Source organism: Motacilla alba, chromosome 7, assembly GCF_015832195.1.
Source record: "Motacilla alba alba isolate MOTALB_02 chromosome 7, Motacilla_alba_V1.0_pri, whole genome shotgun sequence".
NCBI classification, from domain to species: Eukaryota; Metazoa; Chordata; class Aves; order Passeriformes; family Motacillidae; genus Motacilla; species Motacilla alba.
In genome coordinates, this window is record NC_052022.1 from 30,683,769 (window position 1) to 30,710,518 (window position 26,750).

Sequence of the window (26,750 nt, forward strand, 5' to 3'; positions counted from 1 at the left end):
GAAAGCAGGAATTAAAAACTCACTGTTTAAAGGTCATCCTTTTCTGCTGCTAAATATTCTAAATCTCAGAAATCTAAATATAACTTTAAACATTTCTTACTGGTCAGTTCACGACATTTCTACAACGGAGGTATGCACAGTCAGCCCCCTGGTTATGTTTGCACTTTTTTAGCCTACTTTTGCAAGATGCTTTGTATTTCTCATTTCCTGTTGTCACCAGGATCAGCTGTACATGTCTACCAGCTCACAAGACACATTTCATGCCACAAACTTTAGAAGTATCATAAATTAATTCAAGCAGTCAGTAAGTACAATTTGAAAAATATTACAACAAAACTTCATCGATTAATTTGTATTTACTATGGTCTATTGCAACCACTTAACACTAGAAAGCAGAAGTGACTGCTAAAGTACCCACCCTCAAAGAACTGAGCAACTTCAAAAAGTTTTGTTTCCTCCTCCAAGATGGGCCTTCCTGCCACTGCCTTCTCTTCTGTACTTAAGTCATGTTACTTAGACAGAAATGTATGGGGCACGCAACCTCCCTTCATACTGTACAAACCTGAGCACCATTCATAGTGATTTAATCTAAATCATCTAATTTCCTTGTCTGAGATTTTCTCCCACTCCTCCAAGGGGGAAAAAGATCACTGTGGACTGTTTTATACCCTGGAAGGCTGCTGCTTCAACCATTACCCTATGCTTTCTTCTGCATCTATCCACTGACAGCAAAAGCTGCAGACGTGCTGCCTGCTCAAACATGAAATGAATGATTAAAGTAGTGATTCTGAACATGACAGTGAATGGCATTTCCAGTGTCTAACCTCCCAGAACGGTCCAAAATTCAGTGCTTATTTCTGAATAAAAGCTTTTATAGTTATCTGGGGTTTTTTACAAACCATTCCTGTCTCAACATTGAACTTATCCCTTCTTTAAGCTTCTTTCCTGAGTGCATGAGAGTGGTTCAGTAGTGCATAACAGAATCACTTGCTACAAAGGCAGCTTACTACTCCCAAAAGATAGGGAAAGATTTATGTAATAATGCTTAAAAGATAAAACACATCCTCTGTAAGTATGTGCCTAGGTCTCAGTTTGAAGTAACCCAATTCAGAAAGGCATGTTATAAATGCCCAAGTAAAAAGAGACTTTACATATATTTTGGTAACCTTTTTAAAGAGAATTGGAATTGAAGAGCATTAGTGAAACAGCTATACAGGAAGTGATTACTATTGCTGTTGGTTACTCCAGCTTTAACTAGAATCACATCTATTAGTTGTCTCTGAAACTTCATGCCATTATTGTCTCTGGGATGAATAATTTATTTATTTGCACAGAAAATATTAACATGAGTCACTGCCATTCTGTGGCAGTTTTGTATCCTAACATGGAGAAATGCCTTTCCAGTTTGAAACGTGCCTTACAGAGGAAATACTTTGTGAAAATCACCTTTTGGCATGTGTTATATTACACTGGGTGACTGCTTTTGGGTATATCTGATGGAAGCATTTTGGTAAGGAATACACAACTCAGAGAGGATATGATACTCTCTTTTTCAAGAGTAACTTCTGTTTAGAACACAATGAAATTAATTAAAACACAAAGCTGAAGAAAGATTTTCAAGCTGTTTCAGGAATTATTACAAGTTTAGCTGGCTAATACTAAAAGAAAGCTTCTGTCTCACCTCCAAGTAATTTATCACTTTGAGAGGCCTACATTCATATACTTCCTTTGCATTTCTGTTAACTACTGCATTCAGAATTTCTTTCAAATCAGAAATTCCATAATATGGCAGACAATTTGCCATCCCTTCTATTTCCAGATGACTCTCTGTAGCCGAAACACCTGAAAATACAAAAACAAAACAGTAATTCATGCACTGCTTTGATTTCTATTCTATAGCAATTCACAGAAAATTAAACTGATGCAAAGTAATTTAGTACTTTAGTCCAATACAATTAGGAAACTTTTTTGTTCCTCCCTTGGAATGAAAAGCATTTATTTGCACAATGTTTCATTATGATGATGTGTGTTTATTCACATCACAAATGTCTCAGCTTACATTAATCCAAATCCTAGCTGGCACCGTTTAATGCTTAAAACATTTGCAGCATTCCTAGTATTGAGCACAGCTTTAATTAAAGCTTCTGTGACTTTAATTAAACATACATAAAATTAAAGTTGAAGTTAGCAATAAAACACAATTTAGTTTGAAAAAAATTAAAACAGGGTTAGCACTATTTCCTATGTAAGTGGTTTAAACATCTGTAGAGTTCAAATGTTATCATAACAAATTTGGATTCTACTAAAATAAAAAACAGTTATTTCTCCTACCACATCTGAGGAAAAACTCAAACCCAAAAACTAGAGGCTCTATGACTGACTTTATATTATCTTTCGTATGGTATCACTGCTGGAGCAGGTAACACTCTGAGTAGGAATGATAAATAAAAAATTAAACAGCCTTTCTAACAGGGTATCTATTCAAGCACTGAGGTCTATATGATTTCCCTTCTAATTCACATTTCAGGAAAGAAAATTGATTGAAGCTGCTCTGGTGTAGCAACTTTTTTTCCACCACCAGTTAGAAGCAAGTTCTCTGGTGGTCAGGCTCACATATTCTCATTCAGACTATTCTCTCATTCATCTTGTGTGCCTCTCAGAAACCTCAGCCCAACCTGCACAGCTACCTTTGCTTTTCCTCCCCTACAAGTCTAACAAGTATAAACTTTGACACAGAGACAGAAAAATTGAATTACTAATGAAGATAAATCCACTCTTGTGTAATGGCTCCAAGTAGGATAAATTACCTTCAGCTCAGGTCATAAATGGTTTTTGTAAAGTCAAAACTTACTGGAGACAAATAGATTGCTCCAAGGTGGATTAAATTAACAAACTCTCACAAGGCATAATTCCTGTTCCTAATCCAAACAAAAACATGAAATATTTCAGAAGTGAGAGAAAATATATATGCATCTTAAGTCAGCAAAATGTACTTTCATTAGCTGGTAGAATGAAGCTGAGTCATCCATGTCCAGGCACTATCTGACAGTCATTAAATAAGATGAACAGGATAACTGCAGGTTGAAACTTTTCCTAAATACGGGTGTGTCACTGGGTAATGCTCTTGGGCCTTTTTAAGCTTCATGGCATGAGATACTTTGACCAGTGGGAATCTGATATAGGGAACAGCCCCTCATCCCCCCTCTCCTCAAAAATCACATAACCTTCTTCCAGCTATGTAAAAAACACTGCTTTACATCTGAAACTTTATTTCATTTTTCACCCAGCATTGTCTTCCTTCTCCTTTTCAAGCTGCTTTTCCCTAATTGCAGCCAGCAAGCAGAGACTTGTATTTTTATATAATACTCTAAAACCTATGTTCAGATTCAGCTTCAAACAAAATGTTAAATTATATGAAAGTTTGACAGATATACAGGTGATAAAAGATGATGTAATATGCTACTATTTTCCCGTGGGCAAGCCTGTCAGTAAGGGACAGGAGGAAAAGAAAGACTCTGTTTATAATCTCCTTCAGCTCTTTTCTCTTAATTTTTGTCCTATTTTTTATTTAATTACAGATTAGATTTGGGGAACTATTCCAGACCACTTGATTATGCTGCTTTCTCTCTAAAATTAGAACTCAGTCTATTTGAAAACCTTTCAATAATTACCCTCTACTTGCTACCAAATACAGGACACACATTTTTTTAAGTTGCAGATATTTAGACATTCAGTTTAAAAACCTGTGCACTTCCTTTTAAAATTTTATGACAGTGAGGTTCTGAATTTGCAAAACATTTCCTCATATACTCTTCAGCTTCACCAATAGCCATTGTTCCATCTGCAAATTCTGACAGCCAGATTTGTCTTCACCATTTTCCTCTTTCATCTGGAAGTCAAAGTGGGCTTGAAAGAGTTTAACATAAGAAAAAACAATACAAACCCTGGCTAAGGGAGGTTTGTTTCTTTGGTATTTCTGTGACACTCTCCTTTTGTGCTAACATTCTTTAAACTGCAAAGCAGCCCCACTGCATGCTGATTAACAAGTATTTATCTGCAAGCCTCTGCAGGAATTCTGATATTGGCACACTTGATGATACAAGCAGATGTCCAAGCCTCAATGTACTTGTAAATTTTTTGACAAAGTATATATTAGGATTTTTGAGTATTCAAACAGCACTTCTCAAACAGTTGCCATAGTAGTTTCTCTGAAATATTTTGCAACTTCCAAGCAAAGTGTTTCCATGACTAGCTTTCAAATGAGTAAAAATGTGGATTTCTCACTGTACAAATTTCCCCTTTCTCCTTCCAAACAAAGCATTTACAATCATCTTTGGATAATTCCTTCTTGATGGCCAGGAAAAACTGTTCCCTTCCAGCTGCCACCTAGAATAGGTGACACTACAGCACTGTCTATCTCCCAGTCCATGGTCAAAATCAAACTGAAATTAAATTGCAGCATGGTTTTCCACTGGTGGGTTACAAGAGCATGGTTTTCCACTGGTGGGTTACAAGAGCTTGGTTACAAGAGGTGGCAGTTTATATCCCCAAGAACAATGGGTTATTTACCCATTACTACTCTTTGAGGCCTTATAAGCACATTTTTTGGACATACTCCTGTTGACTACATGAGACAGACAATTCTACCCTAAAAGCCTGCCTGGGAGCATGGCCCAAGACCCAGCATTGATACACCACCAGTTAAGGTGTGTTCCTTGGTCTCAGTTCCTCTCCAGCCAAGAATTCCCATCTCTCTCTAGGCCTTTCCCAAAGGCAAACAGACAGATGTGCAGTGAAGGCACATATAATAAACACATCTTAAGAAGAACTGGACAGAAAGTAATCCATCTTACTTCTTGAAGTGTTCCCTGCACATAGGGGTCACTGTGAGCAAACAAATGCCTGGCAGGTCCCAGAACACTGAGTATTAAGTAATTTGCTTTATTAAGTAAAAGCAAACAGACTGCTCTCCCAAAGGTAGCATCACTTGAAGCCTCAGTAAGGCCAGAACATGAGGGGGTGGGAGGGCAGTGGAAGACAGACTGGAGCTCAGCGTCACAGCTTTGCAAATTACAACAACTGGCACATTCCACAAAGAAACCATTGATTTTGCCTAACTGACACACTGACAGCAAGAAGTGTTTTCTTGGCTATTTCACAACATGTTTTTCACTGTGAGCTATCCAGAGAAAAATCTAGTTGAAAACTCCTTAGACTGATGAGCAGTTAATATTAAGAGAAACAGGGAGACAATACAAAGATCTTAGCCTACCAAAGACACGAGGCAGATGGGGCACTTCCAAAATCTAGGATACTCTGCTGCAGTGATATAGAGTCTCAGAAGAGAGTAAAGGTAGAGTACCTTTCTGTCTTCTAGCAAGAACACATTCAAAAGGCAGACTTATCCTCAAATGAAACATTAGGCAAGCAAGGCCTCCAACTCCCACACTCTTGCAATAATTAACATCCAAAGGTGCATTTGTGAAAATAAAGACATTTAAGGAGCTTTCCCACCAAAATGGCAGAACAAGAACAAAACTCCATATGGAACTGAGTTCTTTTCAGGAAGTAAAAAGCTAATTAGACCTTTCAAAAACCTACTAGGCATAGTGTATCTAGTGCCAAATGGTGCCATGGGGTTCAGAGCAAGGCCTGTGAGAAAGACTTCTGGTAAATTATGAAAGTAAATAAAGCTCAGAACCACCCCACTAGCTATAAGGTATTGACCAATAAAGAACAGAGTTGTATTTCTATGAATTCCAAGCACTGCAAGGAAACAAGATTCAGTTTCTGAGTATTAATCCCAAGATTAATGCAAGATTAATGAATAACTCATTTTTTATCCTATGAATGACACTGCCCCTGACATATCATCCACATAAGGAAAAAATTAATACTTTCTGGGTGGGTTTATTTCAAGTAAGAAACCATAAGAATTAAAATGTTCATAAAAAGCCCTGCTGTGCCACAAGTTACAAGAAGCTAAGGTTCTGAACTGCATAGAAGCATTTTTAAAAAAGATCAGTTGAGATGCAAACCTAACACAACACAGGAATTATTGGTCACCTTCCAGATTAAGGCAGCTACTCAGGGTTTTTTTTAATAAATAAACAGTCAGTTCTGCAAAACACCTCAACACCACAAGGAAATAAGGAATAAACCTACAGTCCTATGTTTAAATTTAAATCGTTATAGTGATGCCTATAGAGGCTGCCTGGAACAGAGGCTAGAGAGTTAAGGAATAAAGTAGGAATTTATTAAGAGACCTTCAAAGGACACACCTTGGGCAATACAAGAGTCCAGCTGTGGCTTTACTCAAAATGGACCCCGAGTCACGAGTTTTCACACTTTTATAAGTTTTGGTCCATTTAAATATTGGGGTTAATTGTCCAATTACAGATTCTGGTTATGAAGTCCCATCCTCCCAGACTGCTCTCTTCAATTTGCCATTATTTTCACTTTTTGGGCCTGAAGCTGCAACAGTGTCCTTGGTTCTCAGGCTTGTTGAATCCTTGAAAAGGATTGTTTTGTCTGACTAAACTGTGAGGAGAACTTGCTCACACTTTTTATGAAGCTCAGAGTCACACACTAAGGCAGAACAGAATGTGAAAATATGAAAGCTAAAACTTAAGGCATCAATAGTTATCTAGGAAACTGTCCTAGCGGGGTGCACAATACCAAAGGCAAGAGGTCCAGTGTTCCAAGTTAGCATCTGGGTATTATGAGTAGCCTTAATATATGGCAATGAGCAGCAATACTCTGAGTCCTTCTCTTTGGCAGAAGAATATCTGTAGAGATTTAAATAATCAGTGCAACCTACTAGACTGACAGTCCTCTTAAGAAACCACCACGGGTCAAGGAAAGCCTCTTCTATGACTAAAACATCTGAATGTCAAATTGGAGCAGCTAAACATCATTTGCTCTTGTTTTGGGAGGTATTGTAGAGCTATGATGGCATCACAGTTACCAGAAATACCAGTTGCAAGTTGAAATTCAAATCTTAAGAAATCAATCAATTAATCCATCAATCAATCAATCAATCAATCAACAAATTTGCTTGTGACATAAGAGGATCTTTCTGTCAGAAAAAGTAAACTTTCTACTATAGAAAATAAAACTCTTCACTCAGGATGAAAAAGGAAGCCATGCATATCAACAAGTGCTAATTAGTGTCTATTAATGAGAAATCAATCAGCAGTCAGAAAGGAGTATCTATTATGACCATATCAGGGCTGAAGTCCAAGAGGAAAACACAGACTTCTGAATATGCTGCTGCTGAATATGACCCTGACAGAGAGGAAGAGCAGATAGTTCAGTTCAGCTGAGAAACAGCAAATACTAGGACTGATCCAATTAATCCAAAAAGTTAGGAAAAAAATAGTTACAAAGGTCATGTGCATAGAGAATGGGATTCTGGTGTGTTCCTATGGATGCTTCTAAGGAGAAACTCCAGTTAACATGGGTTAATGAATGGCACATTTCCATTCTAGGACCTCTCCACAGCAAGCATCATCCACCATGCAAAGTAGGAACCTCTGGACCAAAAAACTGACAATATATCCTGAAGAAACGTAACTCTTCTGAAGGAAATTCTACTTCAAAAACATCAGGATGCCTCTCTTTCAGGATGTGTCTGAATTTCAAAAACCCCACAAAAATAGACACTGAATACAGACAGTGAAAAAAAGTAATGCTTCTATAGGGATTGTGAAAGATGTTTTATGAAACAAACTGGTTCTTTCAGAGCTGAGAGATCCCACAGAATACTCAGGTCTAAGTGGGACAAATCACTCATGATATGCAGGTCCCCTTCTGTAAAGATTATACAAGAATCTATGAATTAAATAACCTTAAAATTCATAGTGAAATTCTCAGAGAGGGACACATTAGGAATGGTAAAAATTAATACCTGTGTGTCTAAAAATCAACTCTAATAAATATTTGTAGAAGATAGTGTATTTCAGGGACAAGTTCAAGAAAAACAGGAGAAACTGATTAAGAAGAAATCCTTGGGTCAGTTGGAAAAAAGCTGGGAAGAAGAAAGAAATTCCATTTGTTTGCTGGTATTTCTACCTTCATCTACAGCGGCAGGCTCTTTTAATAAAAAAGGCTGTAACTGCTATAATGTCATCAGCAGAAGCTTATAAACATGACTGACAAGACTCATGTTATTAACTTTTCACTCAAGTACTTAAAATAGAAGAGTGGGACAAAGAACTCAATTAGATTCCCATTCTTTACTGGGCTATTCCTAGGGTTCAGCAACCTCCACAGTGCATACAAAGCACTTTCACTAACTGTAAACCAAACGAGAACAGTTTCCTTGAGGGTTCATTTTCTTAAATTTACATCTTAGGAACACAGGATGGGAAGACTATATCCGGTTACTGTGTCAAGTCCTTTGCTATTATAGTGTTACAATGCTGCTCTTAAACTAAGCAAACTGTCTTAAAAATAGTTTGCCATTAGTTTTGGCCAAGACAGCTACTTTTGCTCACAGTAGCTAGTGTGGGCTGTTTTGGACTTGCGCAGGAAACCGTGCTGGTAAGACAGGGATGGTTTTGTTACAGCTGAGCAGGGCTTACACAGCATCAAGGCCCTTTCTGCTCCTCACCCCACCCCACCAGTGAGGAGGCTGGGGGTGCACAGGGAGCTGGGAGGGGACACAGCTGGGCAGCTGACCCCAGCTGACCAAAGGGACATTCCAGACCACGTGGCATCAAGCTCACAGAGCTTGGGGAAGGAAAAGGAAGTGGAGTGCTCTGATGATGTTTGTCCTCCCAAATGACCATTCCATGGGATGGAGCCCAGCTTCTCTGGAGATAGCTGAACACCTGCCTGCCAAGGGAATCAGTGAATTAATTCCTTTTTCTGTTTCATTTCTGTACACAACTTTTGCTTTACCTGTTAAATGGTCTTTATATCACAACCCACAAGTTTTCTCACTTTTACCCTTCCAGTTCTCTCCCCCATCCTGCTGAGGGGGCAGTGAATGAGCGGCTGTGTAAGGCTGAGCTGCTGGCTGTGGTTAAACCATGACACATCTGCAGTACTACAAGACTGGTCAACAACTTTCCGTTGTTTCTTAGAAATAAACTAGAAATTAAACTCTTCACCCAGGATGAAAAATTATTTGTCTTCAAATTTTCACATTCAATTTATTCCCATCTAGTTTACATTAATTAGATTTTGAGCAAACTTAAAATATCAGGAGGTAAAAAAAGTCAGTGAGCAAAAGTGCTAAGCTACAATCCCTCTCTCCCATATTTGCCTAAGGACATATCATAGACCTCCTCAGCTTTTGATCTGCTTGTCTGAGCAAACCATGTAAGAGCTGCCTCCTACAGTACATGCTTTATTTCCCTAATCATTCACTCCATGATTATTGTCAAGATTAATACCAACACCTCTTCTACTAAGGTGCTGGTATTTATGTAGAGATTTAGTCAGACAGAAAGAAATTTCCCTGGTTTTGCTGCGCATGGTCCAGTAAGGAAAACAGCCTTGGCTCTGTTCTTCACAAGAGTCAGCCTCTGAGTGAAGGAGTTGGTCTACATCCCTTCCTTTTTTGTACCTACCCTTAAAAGATCCCATATGTTACAGTACATCTGTCATCACTGTACATATGTGGGGATCTGTAACACATGAAGCTATAGCATTTCTAACAGCTCTTATGGCCAATCTTTTCCCTGAGCTGTCAGCTAGGTGCTACCCCCAAGGAAGCTTGCTTTTCTTGGAATTCTGCTATAGAATTCGTGATCTGCAGAACCTCCACTGGGTCACCCGTGTTTCAAACGCATCCCTAGAAAAGATTTTTCAGAAAGATGTAAAGACCTTTGAGCTCTCTTGATAAAGTAAAAAAAAATCTTCTATTTCTGTGATCAACAGAGAGGTACTGAAAAGTATACACCTTCAAAATGTATTCAGATCAAACTGTTAGAAAAGGTGTGGTGGTCCTTTGACAATCTCTTTGCTGGCCCATTTGGGCTCTGAGTTACAGTTTTGATAGAAAAGTAAGACATTAACCAGGATCCTGCTCCTTACTGGACCTCCTCAACTGCTCAGCAGTACAGGAGTAGTCAGCTAAAGCACATACTTGCAGAAGGTGCCTGGGCTCAGGAATTCCTGTCAGTTTAATCTAAATTATATCAGAATGGCAATTAAGGATTTGGGCATTGAGCATTTTGGGAATCGAGCATTTGGGCATCGAGCATTTTGAGAAAAGAAGAAAGAAGTGAAGAAAACATGAATTTCAGAGCATTCTTTGAAATACTATTGAAGTTTTCTCTTCAGTCATCAGTTTCCATTACTCAGTGTTCTGTGTGGAAGATTACATTCTTCGCTAAGAAATAAAATCTCAATGTTAAGGAAGGCAGAATGCTAGTGCTTTAAAAGACAAGGTGATGCAGAATAACATGATCCACATCAACAATCATTTAAATCATTAAATCATAGGAAGCAAGCTCCAATGCAACTAATGGATTTCAAAACCATCATACCTTCTATCACTTTTATCTGGAATCCATTTGCTACAAGCCTTGGATCTGACAAATAACCTGATCCACGGAAACTCTGGTAATTCTTCTGCATTTTATAAAGAGCAGCCATATACTGAGATCCACCAATAAGACTGGAAAAAAAAAACAAACCCAAAGTGTTAAAAATAAACATCCCTTCTGTGAAAATTACAAGTGTGCAAAAACCACAGAAAAAGGTATCAAGTGATAAGGAGTCACCAAGATTTTATAAAGTATTTTGGAAAAGCAATTTTTTTAAAGAAACAAAATCAGAACTATTCTCTTATCTTAGTGAGGGACCAAGCTTAGGCATACATTAATAATTCTAACAGCCATTTCCTAACTCTAAGGGGAAAGTCAGCATGTGAAAATGGGCAGCATTTAATTTTCTTCTGGGGGAGGAAATTTGTATTTGCTACACTACCAATGAAACTGGTCAAAAATCATACTTATTTCAACTAAAATAAGACCAAGTGTGCTCATTACTTCAAGATCAAAGTGTAAAAACCAAAAATATGTTTTAATTGATAAGTGAGTGCACAAATAAGCACAGCATTAACAAACAGGGACTTGCCAGAGTTTACTGTAAATAATTATCAACTGATGTTTCAAGTAGCATACACATTTTTGCTCAATAGTACCATACCTGTCTGTTAACACAATTGGATTGTCCAGTTTCTCTACTGGAAGCTTATGATTCACCAATAATCTCTTACGTAGCAGGGCCTCTTCCAATCTATATGGATTCAGCAACTTGACATTTTTTTCAGTAGCAAGTATCCAGACATCAGGAAAACTCTGACGACGGATCAGGAAAAGCTCATGTTCATCTGAAACACTTCTCTCTTGTCTCTGAAGGTGACGTCTACAGGAACTCAGAGAAAAAGGCACTGTCACAATTTTCACAGGCTGTTCCAGTTTCCCCTTCTTTTCAATCTGGTTGTGAAATATCTTGTCAAGCTTCTGCTGGTCAGATGCAGAGCTCTTCAGCTTGGCTTTGTGTTTTTCTGCCTCCTTTGCTGGTCGGTGCATTGGCTGTGCATTGGCTTTCTTGACCTCTCTGTTGTACCGCTCCTGGTCCTTCATGGCTTTTATTTCATAACTTAAAGGAGAAAACAAACCAGTCGCATCAGCAGACAAAAAGCTCCAGACCCCACCCCCTAACACACTAAAGCAGAAGGAAAGGTAACCATTTCAAGAGCCAAGAACCACATCCATGGTCCATTCAAGTACCCACATCAACGTGCTGCACCCTGCAACGGAGATGGCGATGATGCCTCTATTACATCACATCTCGAACAAAAGCTGGAAATCTTCCTTCATCAAGACAGCCAGCAAAACCTCAATTACTGTAAGGGGAGGAACTATTACTGTAAGGAAGAGAGTGCATCATATAAAGATCTACAGCAAGGTTCTTTTCACCTCAGTCCCTTGTTTAATGTGCAATCAAATACAGAGTTTTGAAAGGAGTTCTTTGTCACAGGCACATCCAGCTCAATTCATAAAGTAATTTAAGCTTCTAGAGCTCTACAGCCTTCCAGGGGAGGCCATGGGGCCAGAAGGAGCTTGAATAATTTCCCAAGCCCCGGGTCTTACTTACTTAAAAGCGTATTTGATTTCAAATGGCCTAAAATTAGCCACATGAAGTGTAAGAATAGAGGATATGTATGATTATCACAGAAATCTGTAAGTAATAATCAATCTTACAGATTTTTCAGAAACAGCCAATAAAAAACTACTCCTAAATGCTGTCTAAATGGTTAAAACATTACTACATACTAAACCTCTACAACATGAATGGATTCTTAATGAGTTTATAAATGTCAGTGAGATAACTAAACTTTTATAGGTCCCAGGTTTATGCTTGTCTACTACGTATGAATTTTACTTTTCTGAAAGCAAAGGTTGTGATTTGCTGAACTCCCTCTTCCTGCCCTTATTTGATATTCTGAATTCTAGAAGGTAATTCAAACCAGTCTAATCTTCAATTAAAACAAAACCAAAAAAAATAGTACTATCATATGTTAGTATTGGAAATAAGTATTTTAGCTGGTCATATTTATTTATTGCTACTTGCTGGAACAGTTTGATTCAATTATGTGTATGCACGCTGGAAAATTAAGGTCAACAAAAGGGTCACCATTTGCAATTAATTATGATGTGCTAGCATTCACATATGGTACCAATATTTAGTTAACTAAAAAAGTCAGCTTAAATAGTTTCTTGCAATAAATCACGTCCTAGAAAATATGGAGCAAACATTAAGATAAAAAACATCTGCTCCTTTTAAAATGAATGGATGAAATCACTTGAACAGAATTTTTTTAATCTTAAATTCATTTACAGCTTTGACCAGATCAATAAATACTTTGTTTTGAACAGACCTAACTGTAATGCAGAAAAATATTTAAGTGTAGGAGAATTGAGCCTTCAGTGATCATTGATAATCCAAAATGAAAGCACTTCCAAACAAAGTCCAACTTGCCTGTCAGTTTAAGCTACCACCAGAAAAATTCTAGTCTTACAAACTTTGACTGTGAGCATCTTCCAAATTCATACACATCAGTATCAGTGATTTGCCCAGAACCAAAGAAAAACTGCAGATTTACAAACCATGAGGGAACACCTTTGCCTTTTTGAAAACCCTTCCAGAGAGGAACATATAATCAACAAGTGCTTCAAGAACAGTGTTTCTCTGCTTTGTGAATTAAGACTGCAAATTCAGGATCTTTTTCTGACGCTACAAAACCTAAAGATATGAAAATTTGCAAAACTGGATGTAAGCAGAGAGTGGAAGAGTAGAATGAAGTCTAGATTTAAAGGCAGCTTTGGTTTAACTAGAAAAATGGACCGATGATATATTCTTTCCCCCTTACAACATAAACCCAAACAAAATAATAAGCATACTAACAATGTATGCCCTTTTAATGTATGCCTCTCAGCTCTTATAAGACAAATAATCTGAATTTGAGTATTTGTTGCAAACTCTGACAGCAAAGACCATGCTACCAGAAAAAATATTTCTCCCAAGGTACAAATCTACTAATGAAGAATTACTGCAGAGTGCTGACAAGGTGATTTGTTAGTCCCATGACAATGTGTGTAACTTTGAACCTTTCCTACACCTTCAGGGTAACTACTCCTGCCACTGTTGCCACACTTGGAGGGATTTTTCCCAATCCTACCTGAGCCTGATGTGCAGGAAACATGAAGGCCAGAAACACATGCAAGCTGTATTAAGTAAGAGCCGAGTGACTGCAAGGAATGAAATCCTTTGCAAAGCAGGGGGATATGTGATGCTGCCAGCATGGACATGCACGGAGCTTTCCTCCTCTATTATAACCTAAAGACCATAACATTTGACATTCCGGTTGTGTAATAAATGCTGGCTTGTTTTGAAAAGGCCATCCTGTGTCACTACGAGACATCTGGTGCTTGTACTACTCCCAAAAGGGATTTAAATTAATTGAGACCCGATGGAGGGGCCACAGAGAGAAACAGAGATGCTGAAACCATGCACACCCATTGCACAAGGCAGGACTTTATCACAGAGGGATGAAGGACTGGAGCCCAGGAAATGTGGTGGTGTGCCAGCATGATGCATGAAGTAGAGCTGTGGCACTTGGCTGTCCTGATGTATTTACGTTTGTTGTTACCTCTAGGTGGCCCAATTTATCCAGAGTACCTGGAGGCAAGACTTATGTTCTCTGCCACAAGTCCTTCTGGATTGCTGCTCTGAGGAAAAGCTGTCTGTGTTTCTCCTCCTATTTGCTATTCTCTGAGGCAATTTTAAGATCATAAATGTGGGAAGGTAAAGCAAAGCTGGTATCTATAGATACAGCTAGTGGTGAATTCTTCATTTCCTTCAAAAGCCATGGGATTCAGTCCTACATACGAGGAAAATATATATACACTGTGTGTAATACATTGCATTCAGTCCTACATATAAGGAAAACTCGATTACCAGAGAGGTCTCCTTCCTGAACTAATGCAAAGTTAATCTGTAGGCACACTCTTTAACATAACAGTTGTACCAGGAAAGCAACCATGAAATCTCAAAAGCTAAAGCAGAGCAAATTAAAATTTTCTGAAACAGCTGGCAGAACCTTTTGTTTCATTTCATTAAAAGCATGAATATCATTGGAGTAGATTTCCACTATTATATTAATATTTCTGCTTATGCAGAGATGGAAAAAACACTTTCTCACATGTATGGGTTTGTGACCATGGCATGCTGCTTGCATAGTAAACTTTAAATTAGGTAAACCAGAAGCTAGGTGAAAAGGTTTCACTTAACTCTGATACAGCTAACATTCAGAATAATGCAAATGTCTTATTAAAATATTTCCTTTTCTTGCAGATGGGTTTCAAAAACTCAGTGACAATTTGATTTAGAAAAATATGGACTTAGCTATTCAGATCGTAATCCAGGAAGAGACTTGGTCTTGTTTGAAACAGGTTAAAATTTAGACTGTGCTATAGTCTCTGAACCAACAATGGAATAGCTGGTTTGGGGAAAAAGTAATTCCTTGTGCCATGTGACTGCGTTTTGCAAATAAAATTCTGAGGTAGCCTAGGTTGAGTACAAATGAATGGAATTTACCCAATGTTCGAGTACCAAAGTTCCTAAAAAAGCATTTTCACTTTATAGTAATAAAAGCTGAAAAACCTCTGAAGAACTCAACAGCGCCTCATCCATCAACATGCTGGTTCTCAAGGACAGTGCATTGGGAGCGATACTGTAAAGGTGTAAAGGCTGCCCTTAGAAGTTTATAAGATTCAAACAAACAGCCAGTTTCTTGCCTGTTATCTTAAATAACTGTTCAGCAGAACCATCCCTAATGCAACTGCTGCACAGCACAGTGGCAGAAGGAGTAATTCCAATCTGCAGTGCACAACTGCACACAGCAAAACGTAACTCTGATGTGAAACAATACTGAGTCTGATCCTGAGGAGTCAAAATTCATTATCTTATTTTTTCATAAATAACTGGAACGTTACAATTTTTTTAATCCATTACAAGTAACTCTTTGGTAGCTTCCAGATTCAGAAGCAAGACACAGCCTGAACTTACTTCTGTTTTTCCTCTTCATTCAAATTCTTCCACTGCTCTTCAATTGTCAGCAGGATGTCATTCATGCTGGTCTTTGGATTATCATCTATCAATTTTGGACGACATTCATGTGTGAAAAATTCAAATGCAGACTTTGGTTTCTTTATTATTTTGCTATTAATTAAGTCATAAGCTGTCACATGTCCAAATTTTTCACTTATCACATTTTTTTTCTTTATGCTTTGATTTGAGCTTTGTGGATCACTGCGTTTTTCACCAGTGTGTTCATTTTGCTTATTAGCTGTCCCTCCAACTTCAGGAATCAAGATCTTAACAGGTTCCAGCTTGTCTCCCAGACTGTCTTTAAATGCACTTCCCATACTCCAGCTATCAGCAGAGATCTCAGGTAAGTTCTTAAGGACTAAGGATTCCTCATTCTTATCTATTTTGTCAATATTATCCGAACTCAAAATATGCTTATTGGCTTTTTTAGACTCAGGGTCCACAGGAACACTATTACTTTGAATATCAGCCATATTCTGTCCATTCTGTTCCTCCTCACGCAATAAATTTAAGGAACTGTCTGGAAAGGCATCACTCTTAGAAACCTCTCTTTTGTCCAGGCAACTGTGTACATTATCACCACTAAATGTCTGATGATTTAAGCAGATCTCTGCGTTTTTTCCTGCTTGACAGTTTTGCACATCACTGCTGAGTGAAAGGAATGAAGTATGAGCATGTAGCTCATCATTTCCAGATGGTCCCATTTCATTAGCAGCCACATCTGTTTGGTCTGTTCTGTGAACAAACATGTCTTCTGAGGTAACATCTGTTTTATTACTTTCACCAGGGACTGCAGCAGGTAGTGGCCCATACAGTGATTTCAACACATTTTCAACTGCAAGTAAGACAGATTCCTGGAAAAAAAAAAAAAAATACACACACACAAGTGCACCTGAAAATGTAACTGTCAGATACCAAGAATATGGAACAATATGCAAAGTGCTCTTATTTGGAATAATCTTTAGACACATCTGGGCAGATCATTGCATTTCAGTTCACACACTCCGAAAGATTCTGAACTGGACATTTTCAGCTTCAAATATTTTGTGACATGTATTCTGCTTCACTAGTTCACTCTGGTATCACAGAGCAAGTTAAATGCTTTCTTTATGATAGGGTTCTGACTTCTTAAACCAGTAACATGTAAAGATATTCCTACCTTATATGGAGTTAGAAGTTTAAGCCAAAACAGGTGCACCAGCAACATCCAATTTCATGTGGATGTGCTTGTGTAGGTACTTTCATGGTCCATGTTTCCAATTCAACTTTGCACCAAGTGATGGAAATGAGCAAGATAAAAAACCCAAATCCATAAAAAAATAGAAATAAATTTAAAGAAAAAAGAAAAATAAAAGAGAGAAAAGAAATTCCAACCCTTTTTCAAGGAAAACTAGATCAAATGTAAAAATGCTGTATTAATTTTCATACAAGTGATCCTTAACAGGCAGGACATTTACAAGAATAACACAGAAAAATACAAAAGTTTTTTACGAATAAGAGGATTAACGTACTGGTGTGACTACCTATATTCACTTTGAATAAGCACATTAATAACCACCAATGTGACCTTTCTGATTTTTGTGGCACTTAATTATGTCATCAATAATATGTACACACAATGACAAAATAGTGCTTTGATGAGAAATCAACTCCCCTCCTGCCCACCCACACCTTAATGGTGTTGTTTAAACAGCAATTACTTGGTTTAAATATGAAGTTAAGCATAACATTTATACTGGGCCACATAATTCCACTTAGCTTCTCTCACTGTAAAGCCATCTGAAACCAAAGTGGTACATGCATATATCTGACAGCATCAAAACCTTTTAAATGAACTGGGAAACTAATTTTGAAGAATCCCCGTTAGCCTGTTCAGTACTTTTTGATCAAAACAGTGCTCTGACAAAGGCAAGCTGTCATGTAGCTAAAAAAACTCCAAAAACCCAGTGACAGTGTTTATGTTTGAACATTCTGGTAGAGCCAAGGCCCTTATCATGCTTATATAAGGACTGACAACTCAGAAACAGAACAAACCTTAATTACCTTATAATGCAGCAAAACTTGTGTTTTATCAGGTGTTATATTCACATCCACAGCAGAGGCAGGTACAGTAATACTCAAAAAGAATACAGGATATAAACGAGTACAGTCCTTTTGTGTCATGTGACTGTAGTACTGTCGAATTAACTAGAGATTGATTTAATAGAGACATCAGTAAAGGCAATAAAATAGACAAAAATGCACAGAAACAAAATCTGACACTATAAAAGCATAACTGGTTTGCTGGTTTTGTCAGTTTTTCAGGTTAAAGAAAAGCATAAAAGGCCCTCATATACATGAATGCCAGAATAATCACCAAAAGGCCAGTTCCTGGTGGCTTCCATGCCTTCATACCATGGAGGTGAACATGATATATAGCCTATTTTCCATGCAAGGCATTGTATTTCTACTTTGTATGCTGAATCCCACCTTGAGTCCAGGCTTCCCTCCTCTCATTAAGGAACCACCTCTGTCATGGGACTCAAACCAAGCTTTGAATTCCCAGAAAAGCAGCCAGGAACATCAAATAATACATGGAGATGGATTACCCTTATTCACCATTTAACATACAAACATAGGTTTAGGGTTTTCATACACAAAGCTTTGCCTGTCAATTGAAAACTGTTGTTGTGTCCACTTTAAAACCTGCAGGAACACTTTGGCATGAGCATGATTTTCTTCCCTGGCGATGACAAGGATTAGGACAGCAAGGCTGCTCCAAGTTAAGTGCTGCAAGGTTCAGTAGTGAGAGAAACCCAAGAGTATCAAATTCTGCCTACACAATGCCTAGCTGTAGCCAATGCTGCTGCACTATCACTTTCATTTCTACCCAATGCATACACAAACTTAAAGGGAAAGCATGGGTGTTTGCCTGATAAGCCTACAGCTGGAAGTGGACAAAATCAAAACTATTTTACAGAAGAATTCTCTTAAAAGAAACTACATAAAGTTCCCTTATGGGAGATTGCACAGGTGATTTCTACAGGCTAATACAAAGAATCAACTATTCTGCTGTCTTGCACAGAGCACCTGAAATTAATTTTGTTAAACAGCCAAAAACACAACCTCCAGCTCTGTGGTCTGACTGCAGCAAATGGAATAGAACTGAGGCACGAGCAGTGTCAGACATGTGGAAGGGCTTTCTGTTGTAAATGCTAGTAGTTTCACCTGTAATACTCTAAATTATTTCACAAGGTTCCCCCCATGAAAAAAACAAAAAAGTTGTAGATTGCTCAGGTGTCTCTGTCCTCAAATAAATCACATTTCTGTTCCTTGAATTAAAAACGAGAGGATGTTACCTTCAGTATTTCTTTCTGAAGAACTGGACGATTATTTATAAAAATGAAACTCCTTTCTGAACCAGAAAGACTTGTCAAAGAAGTGTCTGACTCAGCTTTTGGCAGAAATCCAGAAAGATTTATCTGCAATGATAAAAGAAATACAGTGCAAAAGTCTTTTAAAGAACCCAAAATGTTTTTTTATAAAGGTGAGCTAGTAAAACAAAATTGTATGGGAGTCCAAGTTATTCAAACGCATGTACTGCTTCTTGACAGCTACAATATACAAAGATAAAGGCAGTTAGAGGGAAAAAAAAAGGCTGAGAAAGATGGGTTTGTATCTATTTCCCTTGGTCAATTTATTGACATATTTCCCATTTGGACTGCCAGTTGCAGCAGGATGCTGCCTGGAGCTGAGGCCGTGGAGAGCCAGGCCAGCAGCTCTTGGCTTGCTGACTGTAGGGTTGCCAACCTAAGCCCTGTCCAAGCCAAAGGCGCAGAGTGCTGCCCAACCTGGCCAGGGCAGCAGTGCCACCCCTACAGGGAAAGCCCAAAACACACAATCCCTCCTTCTCTATGTACAGAGCACCTTAAATAGCCTGTCACAGGGCATTTATTCAGGGCACCTAAATTTACCTACGCCACCTGTATCCAAATCATCTGACTCTCAAGAGTGCTGAGCACCCACGATTCACAGGCTGCAGCAGAACCTGTGAGCACAGCACTGCCAGGGAGCCTTGGAAACAGCACACGATTTGTGTACCTAACATGAACTCCAAGTTTTAAATTTTTTCTGTTGAGGTTCTTTAACAGGTTTTTCAGGTCAAAATAAGGCCAATGACTGCTTGTCCCATCTCTTCCCCCTCTCCCTCACTAATCAACTTTGAAACTGTTGGATGGATTTCAAATCAATCTGATAAAGAAGCAGAAATCCCAAAGATGTATTTCCACAATTCCTGTGATAACTGACAGCTGTTTGGAGAGAACAGCCTCAAGATAAGGACCTTACTGAAGAAAAGGCAATTGTAACTTTTCAAAAGCCAGGAACCAGCAGCATGCAAGAACTGACATCCTAGGCAGCCCACATCCTGCCCCACACATTGCCCTCCTCCACCTGCCCAAACCAGCAGGTGAAAGAACAGTGGGGCAGCATGAGGATTTTGGAGATGTGAGAAAGTCTGGAGAATGTTCTGGTAGCAGGGTGGATCACTAAACACAGAAATGAGTCCTCATAAGCTCTGCTTTTGGCAGAACCCCTTGTATTAGCTAAAATCCAAATTATCATGCATTTGAAATGGAATTTAAGATCCATGGGACTTGGCCTATCCTTCCCATTCATCTACGTCACGCAGCTATCTGCTCATGTGCTCCCTTATTCCCTCCTGACCTTGTACCAAGCATTCTGTGCTAAAGCTGGCGTGTTCTGGTCAGCAACGTCGCAAAGAACCAAACACCACTGGTCGAATTAAAGAGGTGTCAAGTATCTGTTGGATGATTATCAGAAAACAACATGCAGCACTTTGAGATTTTATTCTGCAGCTTTAGCACATCCTCCCTCGCTGTTCCTCCTCTGCGCTTCGAGCTCTTTTTCTAATTCACAAATATTTGTACAAGTCTTTCACTTCCAACAATATTTTTATATACAGAAAACATTAAAGCAAAACTGAAAGTCTCTAAACAACTCATTTAACAAGTTGCCAGATTTAGAAATGGCCGACTGCTGTTACTATTTACAGCCATGCAGAATATCAGTATGCTCATTAAAAGTTATCTACAATTTATAATACTAGTCTTAGTAGAATTTTCATATATGAAACTATATGAATTATGAAGACAAAATTACAGAGATTGGAAAATATTAATGAAACTTTGATTTCATACTAGATCAACTGTTTTAAAAATAAAGACTTTATTAAAAACCACAACTTCTATATGTATTAAAATATATCTGTGACAGGTGGACAGCAGAATGCCTTTCTTTTATACTTATCTTTCTCCCAGTGGCACATGTAGCTGCTAAACTTAACCTTCACAGGAAGACACTAGGGAAATTTCCTGTGTGAAAGTTTTCAGCCCAAATAAATCTATCCATTTATAACACTGGGGATTTGAAAAGTCTAAAAAGTTGCGTCAGTTCTTTACTTTCTTGGTCTTCTTTTTATTTTACAAATAGCTCCTGAGTTTGCATGCTTCAAAGCTAACTTGAAATGTGTTCCTGTTTCATTCAGTGCCCATAATGGAGATGTTTTCAAGAACACGAGTCTTTAAAATCCCTGGATCACTTGCTGAAGAAGTTTAAACTCTGCAGTAAGGAAGAGGAAGATTAGTTCTGTCTTCAGAGTAGACTTTGCAGCAAAGGAGCATGAAGCTACACAATGAACAAATAGGAGTTACAAGAATTAAAGAGCTGCCCTCTGGTCTGTGTAGCAACTGAGAGACAGACTGAATGGGAAGGAAAAAAAGCAGTGTATGCCTTGCCCTTAAATACCTGCTCCAATACCTGCACACAAGGGAGGAAAAGATTACACAGGCAACTTAACTCTGCCACTCCGTAGTGTTTGGCTGCCTAGTTTAGAAATGTCCACAGTTTCTGAACGTCAACATTATGCATGGATCACTTATACACCTATAAATGATGCACATGGTATTTTACACACTATTTAGAGACAGAGAGAGAGATGGAATGTTCTCCAACTTCTATTCAAGGAATATGGATGCCTCACGATATAGCAGAGAAGTAATGTGAGAACCTAAGTGCCTCCTCCAAGCTAGTCCCTTCTAAATACCCCCTTATCTTCCCTTTGGAGCCCCCTGCACTTGTCCTGGAGGCACATCCAAGCACATTCAGGTAAGAATAGCTCTGGATGTTCAGTTCAGACATAAACAACTAAAACTTTGTAAAGTACAAGAAGTGACTTTGCTTTGTTCCCCCTCATTCTACTGCATGTGTAAAAGCACTCTGGCAAACTTAAGATTTAAGTTTGAATAATGCTATTAAGCTGCACATATAAACAGTGAGACCTTAAAGTCTGAATAATATTATTAAGCACCATGCTGAATGCAGCACTGGTAAGTTGTGTCTAAGAGCCATTGTGACTTTACAGGGATTCATCTCATCCTGTCAAGGCTCATTACTACATGCTACAGGAAAATGCAGCTTAGAATGTTCCAAGGTAGCAAGATTCCCCTTAAATAAAATTTTTTCCAACAAAAATGGAAGCAAAGTAAAAAATTTTTGAAAACATTAGACAAAGGAGGGTATAATGGGTAATTCCCTCATTTTCAGAAGGGGAAAAAGAAGTCAAGAACACAGAATTCTTTGACAACTAGAAAGTGTTTAGTTGAAATACGTGTTTGGTGGAAGTTTTGCATAACTTGCCCTTCTAAGTATGTGTTTCTTTCACTGCTCAGGTGCCCCCACTGAAATTGAGGGAATACTCTTTAGAGTACAAGGCTAAGAGGCCATGAAGATGAGAACCATCTAAATGCTTAGATATTAATGAGAGCACAACCTGCCTGTGGGCCAGGAATCCCAACTGAGACAGCTCTGAGCAATCAGCAATTCTGCATTTGTCATCACAACTGTTTTTACTGCCATTTGATCAGTGCCACATGAGTCCTGACGAGGTGATTCTTGGAGTGGATTTTCAATCACCAAACCAATTAATTTTACAGAGAGGACAGTAATAGAATCAAATGCATTAATCACATGTCAATCTGGAGATACATCTTCTTTTTCGAAGTCTCCTTCTTTTTGAGCGTTTCTTTAGTTCTCTTCATTGACAGACCTGAAGTGAATTTGGGAGAAGGAAGTTTAAACTCACCTCAGGATATTCGCAGCAGTGTTGAAAAGGTACCATACTGCTCATAACGGCTGTTCCCAGAACTGACATACAGGCCATTTTGTGATCCGATACCCTGGTCTTCTGCCAAATAACTGCCTGAAACAAATGGCACAGAGTCAAATTTTTGACATTATATTTGTTGAACTCATGTCATGTCTATGAACATGCATATGCAACTGCACACACACTGTATATGTAACATTCTGTACCTTGACCCTCTGAAAATCACAACTTTCTGTGTTAACAGACTCGATATGGTACCTTTTGACACGTCTTCTCATACTGTATTACTTATTTAGACACACAGAAATTGGAAAACTAAGCAAAGCTTGCATTCATGCATGTTTTGTGGCTATTCTGGACTTCTGTACCTGAGGGCAACTGTTAAAACCAAGTCAGTACAAATATTACTTTTCCTCTCAGATATACAGCACTGGGATTTGTGCTTTTCCTGAGCAGTTAAAGTTGAGGGTTTATGACAAGTCTTTCACAGGCTGGTCAATATTTGAAAGTGGGCACTGCAATGTTTAAGTGACTTATACCAAAGAGCTTATTTTAGTAGAGATCAGGCTATTAGCTGTCCATCCATAGCTCTCACCTGGATACTCCAGGTCTATGATAAGCCTGCCATTTAGAAAGAAAAGCAGTTTCTAAGGAGCTATGTATTAGGAAAGCAGTTATTAGTCTAATGAAAACTTTTACAAGTTAGAAGGATGAAGGACCATCTGCTGTATTAGCTACATGTCTTGAAATATAATTACAAAGACTTAATAAATACAGTAAGGCAATATGAACTGCAACTTTCAACAGAAGTTACTTGTCAAGTCCACTTATGCATACAGAAGGTGTTACTTACTTCGGGAAGTGAAATTTTGTCTATCGCTAATGAGAAGTCCTATGACACATAGTCACAAATTTAATTCTGAATCTGCTGATTTTCTTTGCTGTGTATCAACAACAAAAAATGTTATCCTTGCCTGGTTTTCTGCTTCTAGGCAACTGAGACTGCTACACTCAGGTCCACTTCATTTTTGCCACTGTTAGTTGCCTGAGTGTATTCAATGTTTTCCTTTAAATACAAAAGGAAAAATAATGCAGCATGTTGCATTTTAAATTGGATGTTAGACTGCTGTTGAAATTTATACTTTCAGTAGGTACTAGGTGTCCAATAAATTCAAAATGAGCTCACAGTATTCAAGTACATGCTGTTAAGTAAAAGGATGGTGAGAGAGCAAAAAATACACAAGCACCCATCTCAAGAAATGCTATACATAGTCTTAAAATTCCACCTGTCCAGTGGAATATTTTCTGGCCTTCAGGGGTGAATTCCACAGAAGAACACAGTTCTCCTGGAACATGATATTCCCTTCCTACAGGACAGGTGGAATTGTAAAACTTTGAGACTGTTGACCCTAAACTATTTCCCAAATCTTTAATTTTCCAGTTCCATTACATTCTGCAGCATTTGTGAAGTGGGGCTTTTTAGCCCCGCCTGAATGTAATTCACCTCCTATAGAGCAGCCTGACAGCCCTTTGCACGTGCTGGATCACAGCTTGGTTATTCTACAGCAAGGTGAACCCCTCAAACATGAAACACAATTTACACTGGGGGGGGGGGGGGGGGGGGGGGGGGGGAGTGAACAGAAAAAGGGGAGAAGGAAGAACAAGTAAGGAGAGCCATGGGCTGGGTGTCCACAGCTCTTGCAGAGAGTCCCGCCGTGCTCCAGAGCAGGCAGAGGTGAAGGACAGCCCAGGGCTGCCTCAGCCTCTCTCCTCTACACCTGCTCTAAGCCTCCTCAAAGACATTCTGGAGTGATGAAAGAATCTGTCCTCTTCTTTATAGCTCCTCTTATAAAACATATCCTGTACTGCTTCTATTTTAAAATTGATTACTTAAAATGGAAACAGAAAGTGCCAAGTGATTTTTTTCTTTACTGGATGTATTTTAAATTAAATGCATGTGACCAAACTGAGAAAGACACTTGTTACATGACTAATATAAACATCATGCTGTTTATTTTCGGGTATCCTAGTGTGATGCTGCAGGTACAGATATAAATCTTAGCTGCTGATTAATGCAAGGTTATTACACAGCTTGACCTGCCGGAATGGCTGATACTCAGAACTTTGAAAAGATCACTTGAGTAAGGTGGTTTTAAGAAAGCTGTGGAAAATGAGAACTTACCAAATGCAAACTTGCTAAAAGTAGATACTGTAATAGGTTCAGATTAGTTTTTTAAATAGTCATATTTAAAAAATATGACTCACTAGATACTCAGTACGACAGAAAGAATTTTAGGAAATAGTTACCACTGTAGGTTAAATTAAAGCCATAAAGTAAAGAGGCCATGGAACTCCTACGTGTCTATACTCTATAGAGACAGAAGAGAGTGTGTATTCATTTCTAGCCCTGACTGCATATTATGAAGCAACATAGGAAGAGCTGGTAATTTACAGAAAATTATTTTTCTAGATTCCCCAAATGTATCAACAGGCATTAAAAAAATCAGAGAAACAATGCCTGTTCCATTTAATTTATTTTGGAAAGTGTTGCCATGAGGTTCCTGCATTACCCTATTTTTTTAACCTTGCTTATACCCTTTAGTTTAGCTAAAAATACACCCCTCTCACACACCCCCCATATTTTTTTCTAGGTCATATAAAGCGGGTGTCTAGGATGAGCCAAGGAAGAATCTGACTCTAGTCAGTATGATGACGCTGCAGAAACAGCCTACTCAAAGATATATTATTACATATGGCCCATCTTAGATTCTGCAAGAGCTAGCCAAATATATTCCACCTCTCTGTTTCATTGAAGGGGATTGCACGATCCAGATCTTACAAAATGTCCTAATGCATATAAAATCTATTGCACATATGCAATTATCTTCTGATAATGATGTGTGTGACTGTGCGTAGCTATTCCTCCACCCCAAGCAGCCCTAGGACACAGGCACTTTTGTGGAGGATGACAGTGTACACTCCAACCTAAATGACTGTATGACTCCATGCACACACAGAGTAGGCATCTGTTATTTCAGGATGAACACAAACAGTGCAGGAGGATTCCTTGAAAAGCGTGTGAAGTGCAGAAAAAGAGTGTGCAACCTCTTCCCACTGGGGTCCTTGCTATACAGGACTTGAGAGAACTAAGAGTTGCTCACTATCTGTTTCTTCAAAGTCCCCAAGGAAGAACAGAGAAAAAAAAAACCAAAAACAGTTGCTCTGCATCCCTAACTATCCTTCATATTTTAGCATTTCTAGCAGCTACAGTGAATCGCAATCCCAGATAAAAGCAAAATCTTAATTAGAACTGGGACCAGATGCTGTTTCCAACTGTGGCTACTTCAGCACAACTATGATGCTGAGAGTTAAACTGACTCATTCCATTTACCTTATTACTACATAATGGCAGTGGACTTAAAGTAGACTTTTAGAACCCAAACCCCACCTATTTTCTTTATTTATTTCATGACAGTCATATTACTCACCCTGTAATAAGGTTTGGGGGTGTAAAAGTCTAGTTGAGCAAGCAGCTGTACATGAGCTGTAGGCTGGTAACGTAACTTGAGTTAGCTCTTTAAAAGAGAACTGCATTTCACAGTCTCTAGTTTTGTGCTACATGCTTCAAAAATCTTGTCACCCTAGCATCTGAGATCTTACTGCAGATAACTCTTTGGGCCAGTATGTTTCTTAGTTTCTTGACATAAAAGCATATTAAGCTTCAATTGGAAGCATTGCTATCTGTTAAAAGAGGACACAAATGGAACAAAACTAGGCAGCAATATCCCAAGACAGAATTGAGCCCAAGGGAAACAAAACCACATCCTCCAATACTATAACCTCTTCATCTTAATGATGCACAGACAATCAGTTCCAAGGGCTGGCACATTCTCTGCAGTGGAAGAAAACCCATCTGCTAAGATCAAAACTGATCAATGTGAAGTCCTCACCA

General features: G+C 38.5%; 1 protein-coding gene across 5 annotated transcripts in view; it reads right to left on the reverse strand.

The window, feature by feature from the left end:
- The window catches only part of PMS1 (PMS1 homolog 1, mismatch repair system component), a 44,284-nt gene that overhangs the window by 497 nt on the left and 17,037 nt on the right, over positions 1-26,750 (reverse strand). For all 5 annotated transcript variants that reach the window (XM_038142306.1, XM_038142309.1, XM_038142307.1 and 2 more), the window contains 7 exons: positions 22,775-22,891; positions 18,972-19,094; positions 17,677-17,820; positions 15,592-16,487; positions 11,164-11,619; positions 10,500-10,630; positions 1,682-1,842 (listed from right to left, as the gene is read on the reverse strand). In XM_038142306.1, the coding sequence (XP_037998234.1) occupies positions 1,682-1,842; positions 10,500-10,630; positions 11,164-11,619; positions 15,592-16,487; positions 17,677-17,820; positions 18,972-19,094; positions 22,775-22,891 (2,028 nt within the window). The remainder of the gene's footprint in view (positions 1-1,681; positions 1,843-10,499; positions 10,631-11,163; positions 11,620-15,591; positions 16,488-17,676; positions 17,821-18,971; positions 19,095-22,774; positions 22,892-26,750) is intronic.